Raw genomic sequence first — 20,711 nt, 5'->3', positions numbered from 1 at the left:
CTGATTTTAGGATGGTTCAAAGGATGGGGCATCATTTAATTTATTTTATCTTTTGCATCTGCAATATAATAAAGAACTGTCTAGATTTCATATGGCTTTTCATTTTGCCATTATGTAATTCCCCTGTATAAGTATTTTTATTCTCATTTTCAAATTAAAGAACTCAAAGCCCGGGTTAAAGGACTTAGTTTTCATAACAGAAAGAGCAGGGCTGGAATTTGAACCCAGATCTCTCCACCTCCCAAATCCTTTCTTTCTTATGTATCACCCTCCCTCCTGATGGAGTCTGTAGTTTCCAAGTCATTTTTCCTGAGTGCCCCCTTTCTGAACATTTTCTTCTCATCATCTAAAGAGGATTAAAAATGTGCATGCCTCTGCGTTAGGAAGACTCAGCTTACCTAAGTGTTCCAGTCCCCGGAGCCCCCTGTTTCCTCCATAATAAAAGAATAAAGCAGAAGCAGGAGTTCTGCTTTCCAATGACTTACATCACCCTGCAGACAATTGGCAGGCAGGAGAGGGGCAGCTGCCACACTCTTCAGATATCTCTCTATTTAAAGTTCAAAGAGACGCTGGATAACAATAAGGAAGAGGTAAGTGTGCCCCGCGGCGCCACTCCACAGCAGGAAGAATGGCCGGGAAAGGTAAGAGCCAAGGCACAGATTCTTTAGCAAAGAAGGATTCGGGGGACTTGGGTTTATTTGTGTTTCTTAGCATTTGCATTCTAAAGAACATGGTATCTCTGCTAAAGGATCATTAGCCATTTTAATGTAGCTGCCAAAAAGGAATTCGATAGATATGTCGTTCAGAAATCATGCTTATGTGTTGTACCAAATTTTGAAAGAATCAGACAATAAAAGGAGCTTAATCTTATTCATGCTCATTTTGAAAGATGAGTTGTCAACCCCGATACTTCTCTGGATGTGAGGTCTTTGGGGTGCTGGGCCAGGGTTAAGGACACCCAAGTTCTGTGCTGGATCACTAATGGGCCAGGTGAATTTGGAGGAGTCGCTGGGCTTCTCCCAGCCTGCTTTCTGACTGTAAAATGAGAAAATTTGGCTTAGTCATCTCTAATAAGCTCCATATCTAAATTTATTTTTTCTGCTCTTTAAAGATTTTTCATATTTACATAATTGACTCCAATATAATAAAATAGGCTGAATATATCTGTGTTAAGACGTGTTCTTTAAAAACCTGCAGGAATTTTTGCTTTTAATTCCAACAACGACCTGGTACAATATGTTTCTTCTCGTTGTCCCCCTTTTACAGATAAGGAAACTGACATATGGCTAAGTTTAGTGTCTGTCCACGGGCACTGGAGTGGTGGCAGCAGGTCTGGGCTTGGGCAGTCTGGACCCACAGTGCAGTGCCCTTAAGAGCACCTCCAGCGGTCACCACGTGGTGTGCTCAGAGCTGGACAAAGAGAGAAGCATTTCGAAATTACTCTCTGGATTTAAAAAGAAGTTTTGCTCTTGTGCTGATAACATGAGTGTGCAGAGTATGTTGGGGCTTATGTACCCCCATTTCCAAACAGTGCTACACATAGAGGAAAAATCCAGAAATATCAATGCTCAAAGAACACTAAGGTTACATTTGAGTGCTGAAATGCATGGCAAGTTATACTGTCTTACAAGGAATAGAAAGTAATAGAATATTTACTTTTAGAGCTTTTATTAAATGTAAATTTCATTAAAATATGCCTTATTAAATTTTATTAAATATGCTTGCATAAAATATTTATAAGTGTTCAATTGAAAGATCAATATTAATTTTCAAGTTCTTTGAAACTGACAAAAATCCATTCTCATTTACATGAACAGTTAAACATTTACTGTTCTATATTTTCACTGTACTGGCCCCTTAACTCACGAACAGGCTTTTGTCCAAATGAGAGTCAAGGGCATCTACTGCTTTACACGTACAGCCAGAGCACACAATGGGCAAAGAGCATTCTTATTAACTGATTCACGCCTCGTTCAAGGTCACAGTGAGAAGAGCAGCAAGGGAAGACCACTCTAGTCATCAGTTAAGAGAGACACCGACCCTTGTAAAAATAGCTTGCAAGTATTAAAGTTCCTTTAAACTTCAGAGAGTTTGCTTTTATGAAAGCATGTTCTAATTTTAGAAATGTCTTGTCTCTTGATGACTTTATTTTAATAGTGTTTAAAAAGCCCTTCACAGTTGGAAGTGCTGGGAGGTGTGGTGGGGAGAGCACTTGGAGAGAACATGCCTCCCTGTAGCTAATGGCAGACCTGGGCTGTGCTTTCCAGTTAAGAATTGGAGTCCTGAACCCTGATTCTGAGCTGTCTTCCTGTGCTGTCTGAACCTTTCCACAAGGTGTATGTGCACAAGTGTTTGCTTGAATGAGCAGGATTTATGCAGTGACTATTTACAAATTGCTTTTCACTGGTAAAAATAAAAATAGGAGGGGCCAGAGAAATATGATAGTCAAACGTCTTCCCTTCGTGAGTTGGGTTATTGCTGCCTAGAGATTCCAGTTCAGTGCTGGTTGTTATAATGAACAAGTTTAAAGAAATAGTCTCTTTTCTCCATTTGAAAACGATTATGTAAGGTATGCCCTTTTCCTTTCCCTATGGAATATAAAGCCAGTCATTGAGACCAAGAACAATCCTCCAACACTTCTCCACATTATGATTTCCAGTTTTGTGGGAACCACCTCCGAGTTACAGCGGGTGGTGGTTGGGTAAGCAGCCCTCTAGGTGTCATTGCACAAATGACAGATGTGTTCTGTGTACACTAACCCCACGGGGCCTGGAGTTGACAAAGCCTAGCATGCATTGTACCATTTGACCCTTACCACTCCAGGAGGTAGGTATCACACATCTTGTCACCTAGACCTTCAAGTAGGGAAGTTCCAGCTGAGAGCTGCCCAAGGTCACACACTGTAAAAGGACAGCCTTTGGTATTCCAAGGGGCTGGGGCTGACCCACAGGCATCCTTAATACAGAAGAAAGAATACCTATGCACAGGATGCTAGGGAGTGAATTTTCCCTTCACATTACCATACACTTATTGTCTTGATCAGAAGATTTAACACCAAAACGACTTAACTAATCATTTTCCTTTGTTTATTTTTAAGCGGAGTCCACGTTACAGCACTTTCTGGTTCCCATTCTTCTCCTGATCGGCTGGATTGTGGGCTGCATCATAGTGATTTATGTTGTCTTCTCTTAGACAGGTGAGGGTTTTAACAATTGAATAGGTTTGTTTATTCATAGCATATATTGCTTCAGAAATATTCTCTATTTTCCTAATGGAACTTTTTGTCATTTAGGCAAGAAGACCTCAGATTGACATCTTTTAGAAGACTTCAGAAAGATGTGAATGTGACTGATTAATAAATGTGTCTCATGTTAAAAAAAAAACTGCGGTGTTCAGCATCACTTTATTGGTTTGGAATATTAGCTGGTGCTTTGGTTCATAAACATCTCTTCAGGAACTTATTTAAAATCATTGGTTAAAAAAAAAGATTATAAGAAAACATGGGTGAATTTCTCTATATCCAGAGAGTAGGCAAACTCCTAACCATATATAAGCAATGGGGAAAAATTTGATAAATTTAATTAAATATGTTGCCCCCCAAAAAAAATATATGGGAGAATGAACTGAAAGGAAGAACAGACCATTCATAGAAAACAAAGTGTAAAGTTAAACTTGGCTCTTAATCTCTTGCTAATAACAAGAAAAATTAAATTAAAACTACTATTGATGAGCCATTATTCACTTACCAGGTATAAAAAAATAAAGATGCTTACATATTGAAAATGTGGGAAATAGCATGTTTGCACACTGTCTTTGCAAATCCAAAATGGAACAACTTTTTGAGAGAGGGTCTTTCTCTGTTGGCCAGACTAGTCTTGAACTTTAGGACTGAGTGATCATCTTGCCTCAGGCTTCCCAGTAGCTGGGACTACAGGTGTAGACCATTGCACCAGGCTAGGTACCGCATTTTGGGGGGATTTGGCAGCTGGATCTCTCTGAATGCCCTTTGTTTTACAGTTTTTTTAATTCTATAATTATTTTAGAATCTGAAAAGGAAAAAGTAATCCCCCCAATTTAAAACAAGCTAGAACAAACCTAATAGAGTATCAAGTTGGTGGTATAGACACAAAGAGTACAGAAATCTCCCCAGTGACTTTAAAACAGTGTTTCTTTACTGTATATGTTGTGAGGCAGACAGCTTAAAACCATGTTCAGTGATGTTTTTGTTAGTGGTAATATGGATATCATTGGTTTGAAAGTCAGACCATCAGTATAAATGTCAAATAAATGCCTGGTGATCTTGAATTGAATAGCAACTATTAATATGAACTCACTACTTATTTACCTTCTTATAAAAAATAAATATGTTTCATAGTTCTGATCACTGAAAATGCCCGGTTGGGGAGGAGAACCCTGCTTTCATTGTGTCTTGAAGGACCAGCCTCCACTCAAGGTGGCCAGGGGTCCTGTGTGGGAGGCTGACATAACCTGTGACCAGTGTTGGCTTCCCCTCCTGGTCGGCTGAGGCACTGTTGGTCACCCTGTGCTCTGGTTGCTTAGGTAACTGAAGACAGTAACCCTGATCTTGAGGGTAGAGAAAATGCAAATATATCTTCGTGCAGGGGCGTGCCTTCCCACATCCCCAGGGATCGAGCTATGCTCACCTGTCCTTGTAACCCTGCCCCCTTTGACCTTCATTGGATGGAAATTTCTAAAGAATCTAGAGTTCCCCCAGTAAAAGTCCACTCTGAACCGTGCTCGCGCTCTCTCACCAGCATCTAGTGAGACTCCTCACTCTCCCATTTGGGGAACTTGAGGCCGAGGGCAGAGGAGCCATCTGGGGCTTGATTTAAAGGTAAATTGTGTGTCTGTGTTTTATTTGATGCCTTAGGGAGTTCACTCCAGCGACCCTTAGCTGTCTGTGGGGGTCGTACATGGCAGTCCTGGCCTAGTCTGAGGCAGGAAATACACAATGTGATTTGCACTTTTTTAATTGGATAGTTCAGTCTGACGATACCTGTACCCCTTGATCAATCTCACTGCCCAGAAAGGGTTAAAACTAGACCTTGTGTGCCTCCTGATAGGGCAGCAAGTACACTGGGCCACCCAGGAAGCATGCTTCCCAGACACAGTACCTCAAGGGAAACTAGTCTCTGGATCAATCTAGCAGGCCATTCAAGACAAAAATCCTGATTGCACATTCAGCCAAGCCCAGAGTGTGGAAAACTGAAGCTCACAGCCCAGGTTTTCTAACAAATACCTGGCACTGAGAAGTGGGGTGGGTGAGGAGCTATTCCAGAATATGAGAGAGCGAACAAAAGTGGTGTATGGACCTACAAAAGACACTTTTTTGTATTTCTGTGATAAAGATTTAAGAAAATTGTTATTAATTTTATTCATTGTAACAATGGCAAATAATAATAGAAAACAAAAACCTTTATCTGGGAGAGACACATACTGAGTTATCTGCTGGGGAGATGATAGGCATTTCATTAAATTATCCTCACGGAAAATAAACTAAAAAATAAATAATATTTATATTTTTTAAGGTGAGTAATAATTTCATGAGGGTTTATTAGAGTCTTTGATATATTTTTGTGCATAAACATTTTTTTTTTGGTTTCTTTCTTCCTCCCAGTGGCTCTGTGTTACAAACCACGACAAATGCAAATAGTTTCGAATGGAATAAAACCTGGTTTTATTCCTGAACCTCGCCCCTGAGGTTTCTGGTTTAACAATTGTGTGGTGGGGCCAGGAGCCCGCACTTTAATGAATTCTCCCAGGGATGCTTGGTCACCTGAAATCTGAGACCATTGCTTTAGGGAAGTGGTCCCTAGACTGTAGTGCAGGCCACCGTCTCTGGAGATCTTAAAACACACGCCACTAGGCCACATTCTCAGAGTGTCTGACCCAGAAGCTCTGGGGAGTGGGCTTAGGAACCTAATTTCTATCAGGGTTTCAGGTGATGCTGCTGCTGCTGGCGCAGGATCCCTATTTTGAGAGTCACTGCTCTAGAAGGGACCTGATTTCTTCCTTGTAACTCTGGCACCCTCTGCCATTTCATCCTCTTCCATTAATTTTTCTACAGACGTTAATTTCCTCATCAAAAAGTAAGAGAAGATTTTTTTTTCTTAATTCATGATTCTTGTTTTTTAAACTCAGTTCAGCATTTTCAGAAGTCTTCCTAATATTCTTCTATTTAAAGTAATACTTCCAAAATTTAAAGAGAAAATGCATGGAAGGGCAGGCTCACCTATATTCATTAGTGACCTAACTTGAGTTTTCTCCAGACCTGAGAACTTACCTGTCTTGTCTCTGGAGCCGACTCCTCCAGGCTGGAAGAAGCTGGTTCACGTTTTCAAGGACGTAGGCGTTGGTCAGTATCTCCCTGGCAGTTGGAAATCAGCATGGCGGAAGTGCATGCCACAGAGCACAGGCTGGACACCAGGGCTGGTCCCACTGGATGGGCAGCTCTGAGTTGGCTCATGTGGACTTTCAGGGATCCAAGACCACCACTTTCTTCTTTTTCATAATTACTGACTTAATTTAAGCAGTGGTCTGTTCATTCACTTGAACTTCATCTGGGCTGTAGATTTTTAATGAGAGAAACTGCGAGAGCTGTAAACTCTCAAACATTTGTGCAAACTGAAGATACTATTTCAAGGTTCATGGACCTCCTGAAAGCTACTGAAAAGACCCTCTAGGCTAAGCAGCTTCTACTCTCTGAAGCCCAGACTTCTTCACTACGTGGCTCCAGTTCTACTTGGAGCTAAAGACATGACCTCATGGCTTAACTTGCTTTCTAGCTGGAGATCGGTTTCTCTTTCTTTCTCTTTTTAAGAATATTTTCAAAATTTATTTTCATTGACAAAAATTGTATATATTTGTGGTATGCAATGTGATGTTTTGACATCTGTACACCCTGTGGAATGACTAAATCCAGCTAATAATAGATCCATTGCCTCACATACCTATCATTTGCTGCGGTGGGAGTATTTAAAATTGACTCTCAGTAATTTTGAAAGATATAATACATTATTATTAAATATAATTACCATGTTGCAAATATATCTTCCAATCTCTGCAATCTTGGGTCCTTTGACCCACATCCCTCCCTTTGCCCACTGCCCAGCCCCTATGAACCGACATTCTACTCAGCTTCTGTGAGCAGCATGATCTGGGACTACACACACTTGGGAGATAGTTTGGGTGGCTTTCTGCTCCTGGCGTATTTCCCGTAGCGCAGGGTTTGTCTTCCAGATCCTTCCGTGTTGTGGCCAGGCATGAGCTCCTCCTTCCTGAGGCTGGACCGCATTCCGCTGTGTGTATGTACCACATTTTCTTCCTCCACTGGTAGATGGATTTCACATCTTGGCAACTGTGAACAGGGCTGCGATGGACTTGGGAGTGTAGATTTCTGTGATCTTCAGGTTTCAGTTTCTTTGGACACATACCCAGAAGTGGAATTTCTGAATCTCCTGGCCGACTGGAGTTTCTGAGGAGCCTCCTTGCCGTTTCCCATAATGGCAGACTGTCTCTTTACTTCTTCTTATCGACATCGATCCTCCCCATCAGCTTCCTTGCTTTCTTAGCCTGCAGGTCCTGGCATTTTGTTCTGTACAGGCAGGATTGTGGCAACCCACGGCCAGCATCTGTAAGAGCTTTCTCCGTGTGCACTTGGTCCTCTAGTGCGCTGAAGTTGTAGACTATCTTGCTTCTTAGGTACCAGTTGCCCAGCCTCCTCCAGAACACCCATGCGTCTCTACAGTCCACCTCTGACAAACATTTTATTATTTCAAGAGCTCAATGTCCTTTAGACATATTGAAACATTGTTTTTACGCAGGAATAGAAATAAATTTTTCTACAATAAGTAATTTAGTTTCATGTCTCCACATCCACAGTTGAAAAAAATCACTGTGATGTGTAATATTTCATTATATTTAATAATTACACGAAAGCATAATGATGATACACAATGTTATTTTGGGATTAATAGTTTCATAAATGTGCATCATGTTTTCCCCATTAAATTTTAAGCTATTTATGGGTGAATACATTTCTTACCTTCCCGACTGAGGATATAGTTAACAGACGGCAAGTAGTAAATGTGGATCAGATGCGTGGTCAGTTTATTTTCTCCTTAAAACAGTATTGAATACACAATGATAATATTCTAACTTTAAATGTTAAAGGTGTCACTTGGGCAATTTAAGCTGGATTGGAGTTCTCAAAGAAGTGATCTGTGATCTTCCAACAGTAGATTCATGTAACTGATTACATACAGACCTCACAAGGCATAAAATCTCACATGTAAAATTTCCAAATCTTTGGCTTACAGTCTATCAGAATGCCCATATAATTATTCGAGAGGATGATTACATTGAATTGGCTAGTCCATGAAATGTTTCAAATACATTGATGCCCAGTTTACATGGCGAAAACACCTCCACTCTCTGCTTCTCCCCCTTGTCCCCTCAAAATACATACTGGATTTTAGAGCTGAGAAAGATTACTTTCTACATATCTTGCATTAGGACATAAAATTAATTAAAAAAAAAACTCTTGAAGAAGGCTTCTTATTCCCTAGTGTGTCTGGGGAGAGAGATAAATTCCAATGAATTTTGAAATATTTAATGAAACTTCTCACGACTTACCAAGCTTGGTAGAACTGAGAAAATTCCCTAGAGCACAGAATCCTACAGGAGAGATCCTTATGCACAAACAGAAATAACATCTTTCAGTAAAATCCACCTACTCAGAGTAAAATGGACCTTAATTTCACTTTCTTTTTGCAATAAAATTATTTTCTATTTATATGTACTCGAAACACTTATTCTTGCTTATTGCAGTTACTCAAACTTTCCCTGAATTTCTTATTTTCTTTTCTATTTTGGACAGGCAGTATCACATAAAGCATAAATATACATTAGCCTAAGTTTCCCTTCGAGGGGAGAAAGGAACACTGAAAGCAGAAGAATTCTATTTTGAGTCAGTCATTTCCCGTAGAATGAAAAAGATGAATGTTTTATTTTTACTCCACTCTCTTTTGAAAGTGATTCTTGGTTTGAAAAAGTGAGGTGGGTATGTAATTTCTTACAAATCATCTGCATGAATCATGGGCACAAGATCTGTGGCTTTCATGGAAGAGCAGACATATCCCAGGGCTTAGGGCTTTGGTCATTGTCCTTGATTTAGGTCCACTGTCAGTCATTTGCTTGGACAGGACAGACAGGCCCTTCTAAACTCAATATTCCCCATGCAGATGTGCACCCGACAGAGTTCTTTTTTGGAGATTATGCCTACAAATAGTAGAGGAAATAGGATATTGATTGGAAGCCTGATGGCGAATGAAACAGGGTCATAGAGAAACCATTTGGAGTTTTTATAGGTTACTTGCTCTGTAAAATTGGTCCAGAAATAGCGGGTGAGTGGAAATAGGATTTTTAAGGGTTTGCATATTGATGTGTTCCAAGTCCTGAAACTGCTCCCTTTTGCATTTTCTCTCATCTCGTCATCTCAAAGACGTCCTCCGGATAGGATTCATTTTGACTTAGAAAACACACTAACCTACTCTAATAGACAGTAATCACATCAGCATGTTATAGACATGAAATATATTTTTCATTTATCTTGCTAGGGGTAAAAAATTGCTTTCAAGCCTGCTGACAACAGTGGCAACTTGGTAAATGGATTGCTTTGTGTCCGAATGGATGGCCTCTTCAAGCGTGTGGCCATATCCACTCAGTTTTATTTTCCTCTTTGCTTTCTGCTCTTGTCTATTTATTGGTCTCTTCTATTTCTCTTCTTATTCTCATAAATGTAATCATCCCTTTGCTGGTCTCAGTAACCTGGGGAGAATAATGGTATCCCTTTGATGATAGTCATTTCAAGTTTCCTGGCTCCTGCCTCCTCTCCTGAAGAACCCAGCAAGGTCCTGTCTTAGTCTGTGTTCTGTTGCTATAACAAGATATTACAGACTGAGTCAATTTTAAACAATAGATGTTTATTTGTCTCCTGGTTCTTATTCCACTCAAGTTATGTACCTTGATTCTGAAAGCCTCTGATGCAAATAAGTGGATTCAAGGTTCATTTTAAACAAAATGCTGCTCCCAGTCCACCCAACTGAAGAGTTTGAAAAACATATTCAAGATTCAGTAGCACCATCTTGGTGAGCACTGCTCTGGCCACCTATGTGCCCACTGACTCACCACTAGGACTCTCTGATACTCCTCAGTGTGGGTCTTTCCCCTCTGGGTCCCCTGCCAGACTCGAGCTCCTCCAACATCGATTGAGTGGCACTGTGCATGCCAGGGAGATGCCTGATGGCATGTGTGAAGTGGTAAATCCCAGGACACTACCTTTACAGGCAGCCTTATGAGACACAGCACACGGGAGGCGTTCCTAGGGGCGCTGAGCACTTGCTAACTCCCGGCTAATGTGAAACGTGCTCTTCTTCCTTGTCCCCCTGGCCATGCTTCTCACTGTGTCACATGTTGCCACTTATTCTGCTCTACAACTCTGTGCAGTGGATTTCGTCACCATGTCCATGCTGGGCAGAAGGGAGCTGGCAAACAGAGATGCCAGTGTCTCCTGTTGGTAGTTGGTAATAGGTACGATCAGGATTTGAACTTATGTCTTCTGGTTCCAAACTGTTCTTCCACTGTCCCCCGTAGGATCACCAAAGGACCGTGTTCTGCATTGTTTCCAACTATGCTGTAAGAGTTCCCACGTCTCAGGATAGCCACCCTCCAGTCTCTTCATCAAGGATTGCCGATTGCGTTTGTTTCTTTTGGGCAACACTTGTTGTGTGTCCTGGGTTCCAGGGTCAGGTCCTGTAGCCACATCTCTTGGACTGATGCTACTTAACTGCTGGGAGAAGTCACCTCTGAAGGGAGGGGAGCTGAAGATTGGAGAAGGGGATCTGAACTTCTCACTTCTTTCTGAGTGGCCTGTTAGAAGTTGAGGGAGCGCTGTGCTCCACAGGAAATAACACGTGGAGAGCCGTCCAAGGGCTGTGTGTGGACTACATCGGCATCACAGCCCAGTGAATAGGAGAATCTGGTGTTTGGGAACTTCCAGTGGACATTTCCTCTGACTCAAACGCATTGTGAGCCCTATTCAGCTCTGCCTGGTCCCACACAGCACCGGAGATGGGTGACCTGCTATAGCTGCATAGCCCCTGAGACGGGTGTGACCTGCCAAGATGCCAATCAACCTGCTGACTTTAACACATCATGAGGCAAGACTCTCCCCTGAAACCTTATCCCTGCCTTTGATGTACCCCCTTACCCATTTTCTAACTGTCTAGCTCCAGCTCCTATGTGGGCTGGATTCATCAGGTGCTCCAAGTTTTGACTCATAATTATTTTTTGTGCCTCACTAATTATTCTAGACTTTAATTTCTTAGGTGTCTTACATCCTCCTGAGCATGAAGAAGAACCCCCCTAATGAGGCTCCGGACACCTCCCCATAATAACGGACATCTTATTTCTGGATTTATGGTGTTGCGTGTTGTGTGTGTTGCTTATGCTTTAGCATCAGGGTAGACCTGAACCTCTGCATGCTTGGAGCACTCTGGATGGTTCTGCTTGGAGGAGGCAGTCAAGAGCTTGCCCTCCTTCTCCTCCTTCTCCTCTTCTGCAAGATCTCCATGCTTCCCTTTCTCTAACCACCTTCTGGCCTTCTACTCTTTCAGCCCCTTCCTAAGGCTTATTGTCAAGTTCTTAGATTTCATCATTCTCTTGGCTTGAAGGGATCTCCATGCCACAGAATTTAAGGTTCTCAGCTACTTATATCTGAGCTGCCAACTCCTGTTGCTAGCTTCAAGCCAGATCTGCACAATCAGTTCCAGAAAAGAGCTCCCTGACCCCCCAGGCCCCCTTGAGATACTCCATCCTTTTTCCCAACACCCAAATCCATGCCACTGCTCCCTTTTAGCATTTAAATATCAGTTCGTAGCGAGCTTTCTCCAAGCAGCAAAGGGACAAGGAGCTTTAAGCCTTCCCTTTCATCTGCAGGCCTGGACAGTAAGTTGAGGGTTTTCATGGTATAAGTTCTATACAGGGACATTCACCCTGGTGCTTGGAAACAAAGCTGAAATCTCTAGATGACACAGACTTTAGAGTCTTGCACACTGTTCATGAATAACCATGACATCGAAAGAACTCTATCATCAAAAGGTACATAAGTAATGAATGAACCTGTTCACCCTGACAAGGGCCCACCATACAGAGGGAATAAAAGGCTCAAATGCCCCCTGCCTATCTTCAACTCTGCTCCCTTCTCAGAGGTGACACTCCCAGCAGTTTAGAGGGTGTCGATCTAGAATGACTGCAGTGTGTGCCCAACACTGCTCACAGGTTTTAGTAGTGTGAGTGTTTTCTAGTGCAGCCAGCCCCGGCTTAGGATGTTGTACTTTCTTAGGCTATCATTTGTGTGACAATGATATGCCTGCAATAGAAATCGTGCTTTGAATTTTGACTCCCTGGACTGGAGTGGCATGACACTCTCACGACACAGGGCAGTGGTAGTAAAGCTCGGCTATATGTCTATAGAATACAATTTTTAAAAAAATCCATGTCTAAATAAATTCATTGAGGAGACAAAAGGAAGAAAATAAATCAAGGGATATTTCCGTGGTGATTCTCAGCTAAGAATCCAAATAAGTTTAAAAACAACAACAGCCGTCCTAGCTGACTGATCTTGGTAACTTGGTCACCCCAATGTCAAGCAGAACTTTGGGAAGGGAAAGTGCTGTGGTGTTTCCCAGAGACACCGGGGTATGTCCCCAGGGGGTGGAGGCCACTGGAGTCCAGGCAGAGAGCAGGGCTCTGGGCTGCACTCCCTGGAGGAAAGCAGCAGGGTCAGGCGCAGAGCTCAGTGGCACACTTTGAAACCATGTCCGTGTTTTCTTTGATGTCACATTAAGAAATTCAGCTACTAGAAGCATTTGAAACTCACTGCCTTAGCCACTGCGCTCACCAATCATCCATTGGAGTCTCTTTTTATCCTGGCTGGTGAAAGTCCTGGAGCCCTTCCCATCAACATTAGTCCAAGATGACAGTCAAGTCCTTCTCTGTGCCCAGCCCTGGACAAGCTGGCGGGACCCCCTCCCTTTGGCATGGGGGACCAAGCTAGTGACCTCCTGGGAAGGGCTTGAAGTGGTACCAAGGTGAGGTTTGGCTCTCACCATTGCTGATGAAGAATGCTGGTGACCAGAAGCCCTGAGCTGGTTTCTTTCTCCATGTCTGACCTCACTTGATAAAAGATCATTGCAGAGGTGACAGAGGTGATTTTGTTTTTTGTATTTTTTTTTACAAGCAAGTAGATGAAAATGGGTGTGTGTGTGTTTTCCCCCCAATAGACCAGAGATCTGTGTAGTTCGAATCACCTTTGTATGTAAGTGACCAAAACCACAGGGCTGCAGCACGGTCCCCTAGAGACCAGCTCCTCTGAAGTCAGTGCTCTTGTTACAGAGCCGACCACTCATGCAACCTTTGTTTGGCCCTTTTGTGAAGCTCTCCAGATTGCACTGTGGCTTGCCAGCCATCCACTACCGACATTTTGTTTCCATTAAGTTCTATCTAAATGACTCTCAATCATTTAGTAAAGAAAATAAAGTCCCTATGGTATGGATGTGGGTCCTGAAAATATCAGTGTGACAAAGAAATTATCTTTCTTAAAAATAACTTTTTCAGGCCCTTGAGTATTTCTTTTCCGGTTCTCAAAGTTTGGTCCGTGGACAAATAGCAGTATTGCCTGGGGACTTGTGAGGAAGCAAACACTTGGACTCCAGCCCTTAAACTGAAGCCTCTGGGGTGGCCCAGCAGTGCTTCTGATGCCCAAGTTTGAGAACCTCTGTCTCTGAGTTATCCCTAACTTTTCCTAAAGTGCAGTCTCAGCGTGACATGCACCTACACAACACTTGACATGGTCTTCTCTTGAAACCCATGAATTTCTTTTTTTTTTTTGATAAAAGATTACAGCACAGGTTGCACTCTCTTTCTTAATCTGACCCTAATTTAGTTGTGGTGAACACAAAGTTAGTACATTCATTGATCATTCAGGACTCACACGCTCATGTGCTTTTGGGGTCAGCAATGTGACACAGGTGAGAGAAAAACAACGTAAGAAAATAGGGAATATGCACAACCACGTGCCCAAATGGAGGTTTGTTCCTTCTTGCTTAATGCCACTGATGTTCATGTTGAAAAGAATATTGTCCGATCAAACAGAACACGTTTATCTTTAATGTTCAATTTATACTACTGCCAGTCAGGCTAAAGACATCTATTTAAAGTCTATTCCTGAGAATAAGATTTGTAAATAGTGATGTTATTTAATTTTGATGGCTGTTGGGATTAGATCTTTCTAGACATATGAGAATGTCTTATTAAAAAAATAAAAGAAAATAAAAATGTATAGGATGCTAAAGCTTTGCTTTGAGTCAAAATTTGTACAAAATTCAAAGTAGAGTCTATAACAAGGTTTAAAGACTTGTGTAGGCTTTGAGGTCTTACCATGACTTGACTTCATTTCTCATCTGATTTCACTTAGCATTAAGTTAAAAAAAATATATGCAAGAGCAAATCCAAGACAGCTGCCACTTGAAAAGAAATCAAAGCCAGGCGAGGCAGAGAAACTAACACAAGGTACACGTTTCTGATCTCAGATCACCATGATGCAGGACTCGTGGGTTTGGGGATCAAAAGTTAATATAAGTAAAGCAAGTGTTCCTGATTTCCTTTCATCTGAGAAAGGTTAAGAAAAGGAAATGACATTCCTAGGTATTTTTTTCCCCTTCCAAGAGAAGATAATGTCTTTTTGATGAGCATGTATTTCCCTTTCTCTAAAAAATAAATGTACTGAAAAATAAACATCTAGGCTCTTTAGTTTAATGAACATATTTGTTTTAGGCTTCTAGAAACTCTAAGTATAAAATTAAAGGACATTTAGATACAGACTCTCTCATTATTTTCCTTGAAACAAGATCATCTGTATGTTTAAGAACTCCTACCTTTATACTATCAGAGACTTTCTCTAGAACCCTGTATTTCCAGACATCACGGAGTTACCTATGTAAGTTGATCTAGGAAGCACTCATTTCTGAATCGGTTCTTCCTTCCTTGACCCCACCTTCCAGCTGAGACCGGGATGAGGGACTGACTTGCTTGTAGGGCACAGGTAGGGAAAGAAGCAGCCAGGGGGAGACTTCGTCGATGTTTGGCGTGAAGGCCCCACTGAACCAGGAAGCTGCCCTACGGCTGCAACAGGTTTTTGGCATGTGTGGATTTGGGATCAAGTTTACAGATCATCCAACCTACTCTTTCTAGCCTACTCTTTGTGAAATCTCTGTTCAGAATACTGCTGACTTAAAGTGGGTTGGGCAGACAGAGTGCTTGGTGCTTCTGTCCTCTGAGCCGGCATTCATCCCCCTTTCCTCTGGCGGCTGCCAAATGTGTTGAATGATGTGTGTCCCATGGGGCGCTTTCCTAAAGTGTTGGGCATGAGACATCCTTCTCCAGGGCTGTAGTGTAGGTGCCAACTGGCAGACGATCTCATGTAGAAAACCAGGCTGGTGGGGCACCCCTTGCAGAGACTTCTAGTACCGAGGATGGAGCCCAGGGCCTCTGACACGCTGGGCATGTGCTCTATCACTGAGCTGCACTCCTAGCTGAAGCATCTCATAATGGTAAGCTGAAGTACCAAGGTCTGGAAATGTGCTTAATACCTCCAGGCCACCAAGCATCACAGCGTGGTAGCACAGGGTGCTGTGGACTACACCCACTTACTCTCGTGATCATGAGGCTGACTGGGCACCAAAGCTCACCTAGTGCTGCCCAGCATCTCCAGAGGGTCACATGGCATATCCTTAGCCTAGGCAAAGATGAGAAGTCAAAGTACGGTTTCCCTGAATGTGCGTGACTTTCACCCCATTGTAGTGTTGAAAAATCATAAATCATTGTAAGTCAGAGATTGTCTGAGATTCCTGGAAATGCCTCATTTCTTTTTTAAACCAGGCTAAAGCTGAGGCCCCGGACATGTTTAAACACTTAGAGACTTGTACAGAAAGAATTTATTTCAAAGCTTCTCAGGATTCCAACACTATTTGGAGGTTGTTCCATACCAAGAGACTGTATTGTGTCAGGGTAAATTCAATATAACAGCGATTTATTGTGCATCTACTGTAGGCATCAATTCTAGGTACTTGTATATCATGGAAAAAGAAAAGACTCTCAGGGTAGGTGGGGGTTGGGACTGCAGTGGTTGGGGTGGAATTGCAGCCTGGAATCCTGTGGGAGCTGGTGGCCTAGCAGGCACCTGGCAAGGTGCTCTAGGCAAGAATCAACTGGATCCAAGGTTCCAGGGCAAATGCACCTGTACATCCAGGAGGGAAGGAGGCCAGAATACTCAGGCTGGAGGAGTGTGGGCCATGGAGAGGAAGGGGGGGCCAGAGCAGTGAGGTCACTGGGACTGGCAGGTCACCCAAAGGACTGTGGCTTTTGCTCCGTAAGGAGTGGGAGTCATTTCAGGGTCTGAGCCCAGGAGTGACCACTTTGACTAGCACTTTCAGAGAATCATTCTGCTGAGTTGATCATAGATTTCAGGCATGTGGGTGTGAGGGGTGGGAGACAGAGAGACTGCAAAGAAGCTGTGGAAAAAATAACCCAGGAATGAAGATCTGGCCGTTTGTACCATGGTGGCAACCGTGTTGATGAAAGTGATCACTCTGGATTTTGAAAAGGCTTCATTTCAAAATGATTTTATAGGATTTACAAGCATAGCACAGAGAGTTCCCAAATACCCTTTATCCAGCTTCCCCTGAGGCAAATAGCTTATGTAATCGTGGCACGTTATTTCAAAACTTAAGAAATTTAAATGGGTACAATGCCATTAACCAGATTGCAGACTCTCTTTATAATCTAGCAGTTTTCCCGTAAATGTCTTTTTATTTTTTCTGTCTCAGGATCCAATCCAGCATCCCATACTGAACTTAGTTGTCAGATCTCCTTAGTCTTCTCCAAAGTGACCACTTCTCAGTCTTGCCCTGTTCCTGACCTTGGACATTTTGAGGATGACTGGTCAGGTTCTTTGTAGACTGTGGAATTGATGTTGTCTGTTATTTCCTTAGCATTGCGCTAAGATTATAGGTTTTGGGAATGAGTACCATAGATGGTGGGCCTTCTCATCATATTGTGTCAGGATTGTGAGATGCGAACCTGGCTTTCCCCAGTGATGTTAGCTGATCCATGAGAAGTGACTCTTTTCTTATTTCCATACTCTCTTCCTTGGAAGTGAGTCACTAAGTCCAGCCCACTCTCAAGGAATTGGGGATTAAGCCCAGACTTCTAGAGGGAGGGATGTCAAAGTCTTTGTGGACATATGATAAAATCACTATAGTAATGATTACATTTTCGGGGGAAGAGATACTTTGAAGGTGTGAGAATATCTTTTCTCCTTAAGGAGATGCATGCTATTAACCCAAGGTTATCTGTTTCTTATGACCTGGAACAAATTGCCACAAACCAAGTGTCTTAAATCCATATTGATTTACCATCTTACAATTGTAAGAAGTTCCCCGTACGGGCCACCAAATGCCGCAGTCTGGCTGGGCACAAATGCCGCAGTCTGGCTGGGCACACAATCACGAGCCACCACACAGCTTGTAGATTCAAACAGCAACTCTTTATTCCCGAACTCACACCAGCCGTCTACAATCACGTTCTGGGGAAATCCACGTTCTCTGCCCAAATCCACGTTCTCTGCCCAAATCCACCTCCACTGGGCTTCTGTCTCCAAAATATACTGTCTAAATCCTGTGAGAACTCAAGGGGAACTCAGGCAGCAGGATACGCCCTATTCCCAGCAGGAATAATCTTAAACCTTAAACCTGGAACCTAAACCAGGAACGCCCTAAACCCGATTATCTTAAACCGGGAACACCCTAATCCGCCTTGGTCCTTGAGCAAGGTCACCTACATTCAATGTCACTGCAACATGGGGTACGCTGGCAAGGAAATTGTCATACCTACTTGGCTAATGGCTCCCAGCAAAAAGCCTATAGTACGATCACAATGCTGGTAGGTTGGTACTTCCAGAGACCCTAAGAAAGAATCTGTTTTCTTGATTTTCATTTTCTACAGGCTGCATTCTATGATTACCAGATGCCTTTGTCTGTTTTGAAAGCCAGCAGCACAGGGCCCTTGGATCCACCAGGTAATTCAGATTAATCTCCGCTGTCAAGGTTCTTAACTTGAGATGCCAAGTCCCTTTCCCATGTAAGGTAACATATTCACAGAAGCCAAAAATGAGAATGTCCATATATTGAGGAAAGGGACTTTGTTTACTTACTCCCCTCACTTATTTACACATAGACATATGTGTATATACAACTACATTTATTTATGTGCCTCTTTGGACACGTATATGTGTGTTTATATATATGCATGTGTGTGTGTGTGTGTGTGTGTGTGTGTATTTATATAATACACATGAATTTGACTATCTGGATCTGTGTCAAGGATAGAAACAATTGAATTTCCAGGTAGGTGTGAGAAACAGAGGAATTCAGGAGGACATGAAGTTTGGACCAGAGTTACTGATAGCATAAAGCTGATAGTTGGTATCAGCTGAAAACAGGAAAGTTCCAGGCAGAGTAGCTTTTGCAGAAATTTAGTTTTAGTGTTGGACATGATGAGCTTTTAATTTATTTTTTAAATAGAAATATAAGTGGAGCTATTAACTAGGAATTTGAATATAATTGTTTGGCATTTCTAAGTGTGGTTTCAGCTAGAAATGCGAAGTTGGGAGTGATCAGCACGTAGATGGCAGTTAATACCCAAATGAGACACAAAGGAGTGAGTCGACAGAAAAGGCCCAAAAACTAAGTGTTGGCCTTTTTCAACCTAAAGAAATTTAGAGAAGAGAAATATGAAGCAGAGAATTAATTGAAAAGGGTAGATTCTAGCTCCCTTGGTAAGAGGGTGAACAACCACTCTGACTTGGACAGATTATGCTTTAAATATGGATATATAATTTTAAAATAGAATACCAAATACCAGGTAAAAAATGATGGATATTTTAAAATGTATGGACATTACTGCAGAAATATTAAATCAAACAAAAGTCTCCCTCAGTCCTAATAGAGATTAATACTTCTAAAGTTGCTTCTTCTAAAAGGACAATGAGTAAAAATATCACCCAATTAGTATTCATTACTTATCCAGATACTTAAAACTTAATGGTTCTACTGAACTTTATCCTAACCCATTAGTTCCAAAAGACTAAATTGTTGCAGGAGAACTTTACTCTGGCCTGGTCTTAGCAGCGTTTACTCTCTCGCTGTTTTGTTCAGACTTTTTGGGTGGTAAGCAGACTTTGAAGAACTAAGAAGTAGGGGAGCTAGCCCCCCAATTTACCAGGCCTAAAAGGCAATCAGGGTTGATTTTAGCTATTCTATGAGGCAGATAGTTAGAGACAAACCACTATTCAAAGGCAATTGCTTCGAGTTATAGAAATTCTTTCAATCTCAGAATGTTTCCTATGGAGCTATAAAGAAATGAGTCCTTATTAACAAACTTATTATCCTCTAATTCTCACAGTAGCAATTATGGGTATGGAAACATACGCAAAAGCAGTATTAAGGGCAAAATTACAGCAAATAATCCTTTCTACCTCAGTCTAAAAATATCCATTCAGGGGTGGAGATAAGCAAAGGCAAAAGAATTGCTGGTTACAAAATGAGCCATAACATCGGTCCATTGATCAGAGATGTAAATGTAATTTCCTCTTAAATTATCCCACGGATTGCAGTTTAGCAGTATTAGACAATGATAACCACATGAGGTTATCGAGACACTTTTCTATTTAATTTAGCAGCTATCTCAGGAGGAGTGGCCTACAGGGAGCTGACAGGAATACAGATGGGTATAGAGGAAGCTGGGGCAGAGTCTTGCCTAGGCTAGAATTTAAGGATCCTAAAATCACTACATCAGCTCGTGATTGCCAAGCAAATTTTAATCCCAAGGGGCTGTGCCTTTATTAGGGACCTCAGAGAAACTGAACCCATAAGTGATATAGATATAATAGGAGATTCATTATGAGTTTTGGCTCATGAGATTATGGAGATTGAGAAGTCCTGAAAATACCCTTGGCAGTGCGGAGAATCAGTGGAGTGAGTTAGTTGGAGGTCAAAGGCTCAACACCAAGGTGGCTTGATCATGTGACTCATCTGAGGTTGGAGGCCTGCCATCTGGGAGTGGGGAACACCTTGGTATAAATGCCAGAGTCTGAAGATTCAAGAAACAGAAGCTCTGATGTCTGAGACCAGGAGAAGATGGGTGTCCCAGCTCAAGGAAAGAGAGGGGATTCACTGTTTTACCCTACTTTTTAAATCCTATCCAGGCCCTATTGTTAGGATGATGCCTATACACATTGGTGAGGTCAGATCTTTTTTACTTAGTCCACTGACTCGAATGCTAATCTCTTCCGGAGACACCCTCACAGATATATCCAAAAATGAACAGAGAGCCTACATTTTGGGAGTAAATTTTTTGCCACATGCACATCAGATAGAGTGCTAATCTCCTGGATATATAAAGAACTCAAAAAACTTAACACCAAAAAACTCCCTAAATAACCCAATCAGAAATAATATTTTACTTGGTATGTGGGCATCCTGTAGCCCAGTCAAGTTGACACCTAAAATTAA

The 20,711-nt window shown here is 42.0% G+C and overlaps 1 protein-coding gene across 1 annotated transcript; it reads left to right on the top strand.

Moving 5' to 3' along the window:
- Positions 1–464: 464 nt before the first annotated feature.
- On the top strand, positions 465–3,383 carry Strit1 (small transmembrane regulator of ion transport 1). Its single transcript, XM_048794097.1, has 3 exons — positions 465–641; positions 3,098–3,196; positions 3,293–3,383. The coding sequence occupies exons 1-2, from the start codon at positions 629–631 to the stop codon at positions 3,190–3,192; spliced, it is 108 nt and encodes a 35-aa protein (XP_048650054.1). The 5' UTR covers positions 465–628; the 3' UTR covers positions 3,193–3,196; positions 3,293–3,383.
- Positions 3,384–20,711: the final 17,328 nt, after the last annotated feature.

Source organism: Marmota marmota, unplaced genomic scaffold (genome assembly GCF_001458135.2).
Source record: "Marmota marmota marmota unplaced genomic scaffold, marMar, whole genome shotgun sequence".
Classification (NCBI taxonomy): Eukaryota; Metazoa; Chordata; class Mammalia; order Rodentia; family Sciuridae; genus Marmota; species Marmota marmota.
The sequence above is the reverse complement of the archived record's forward strand: the minus strand, read 5'-3'. Positions and strand labels throughout refer to the sequence as shown.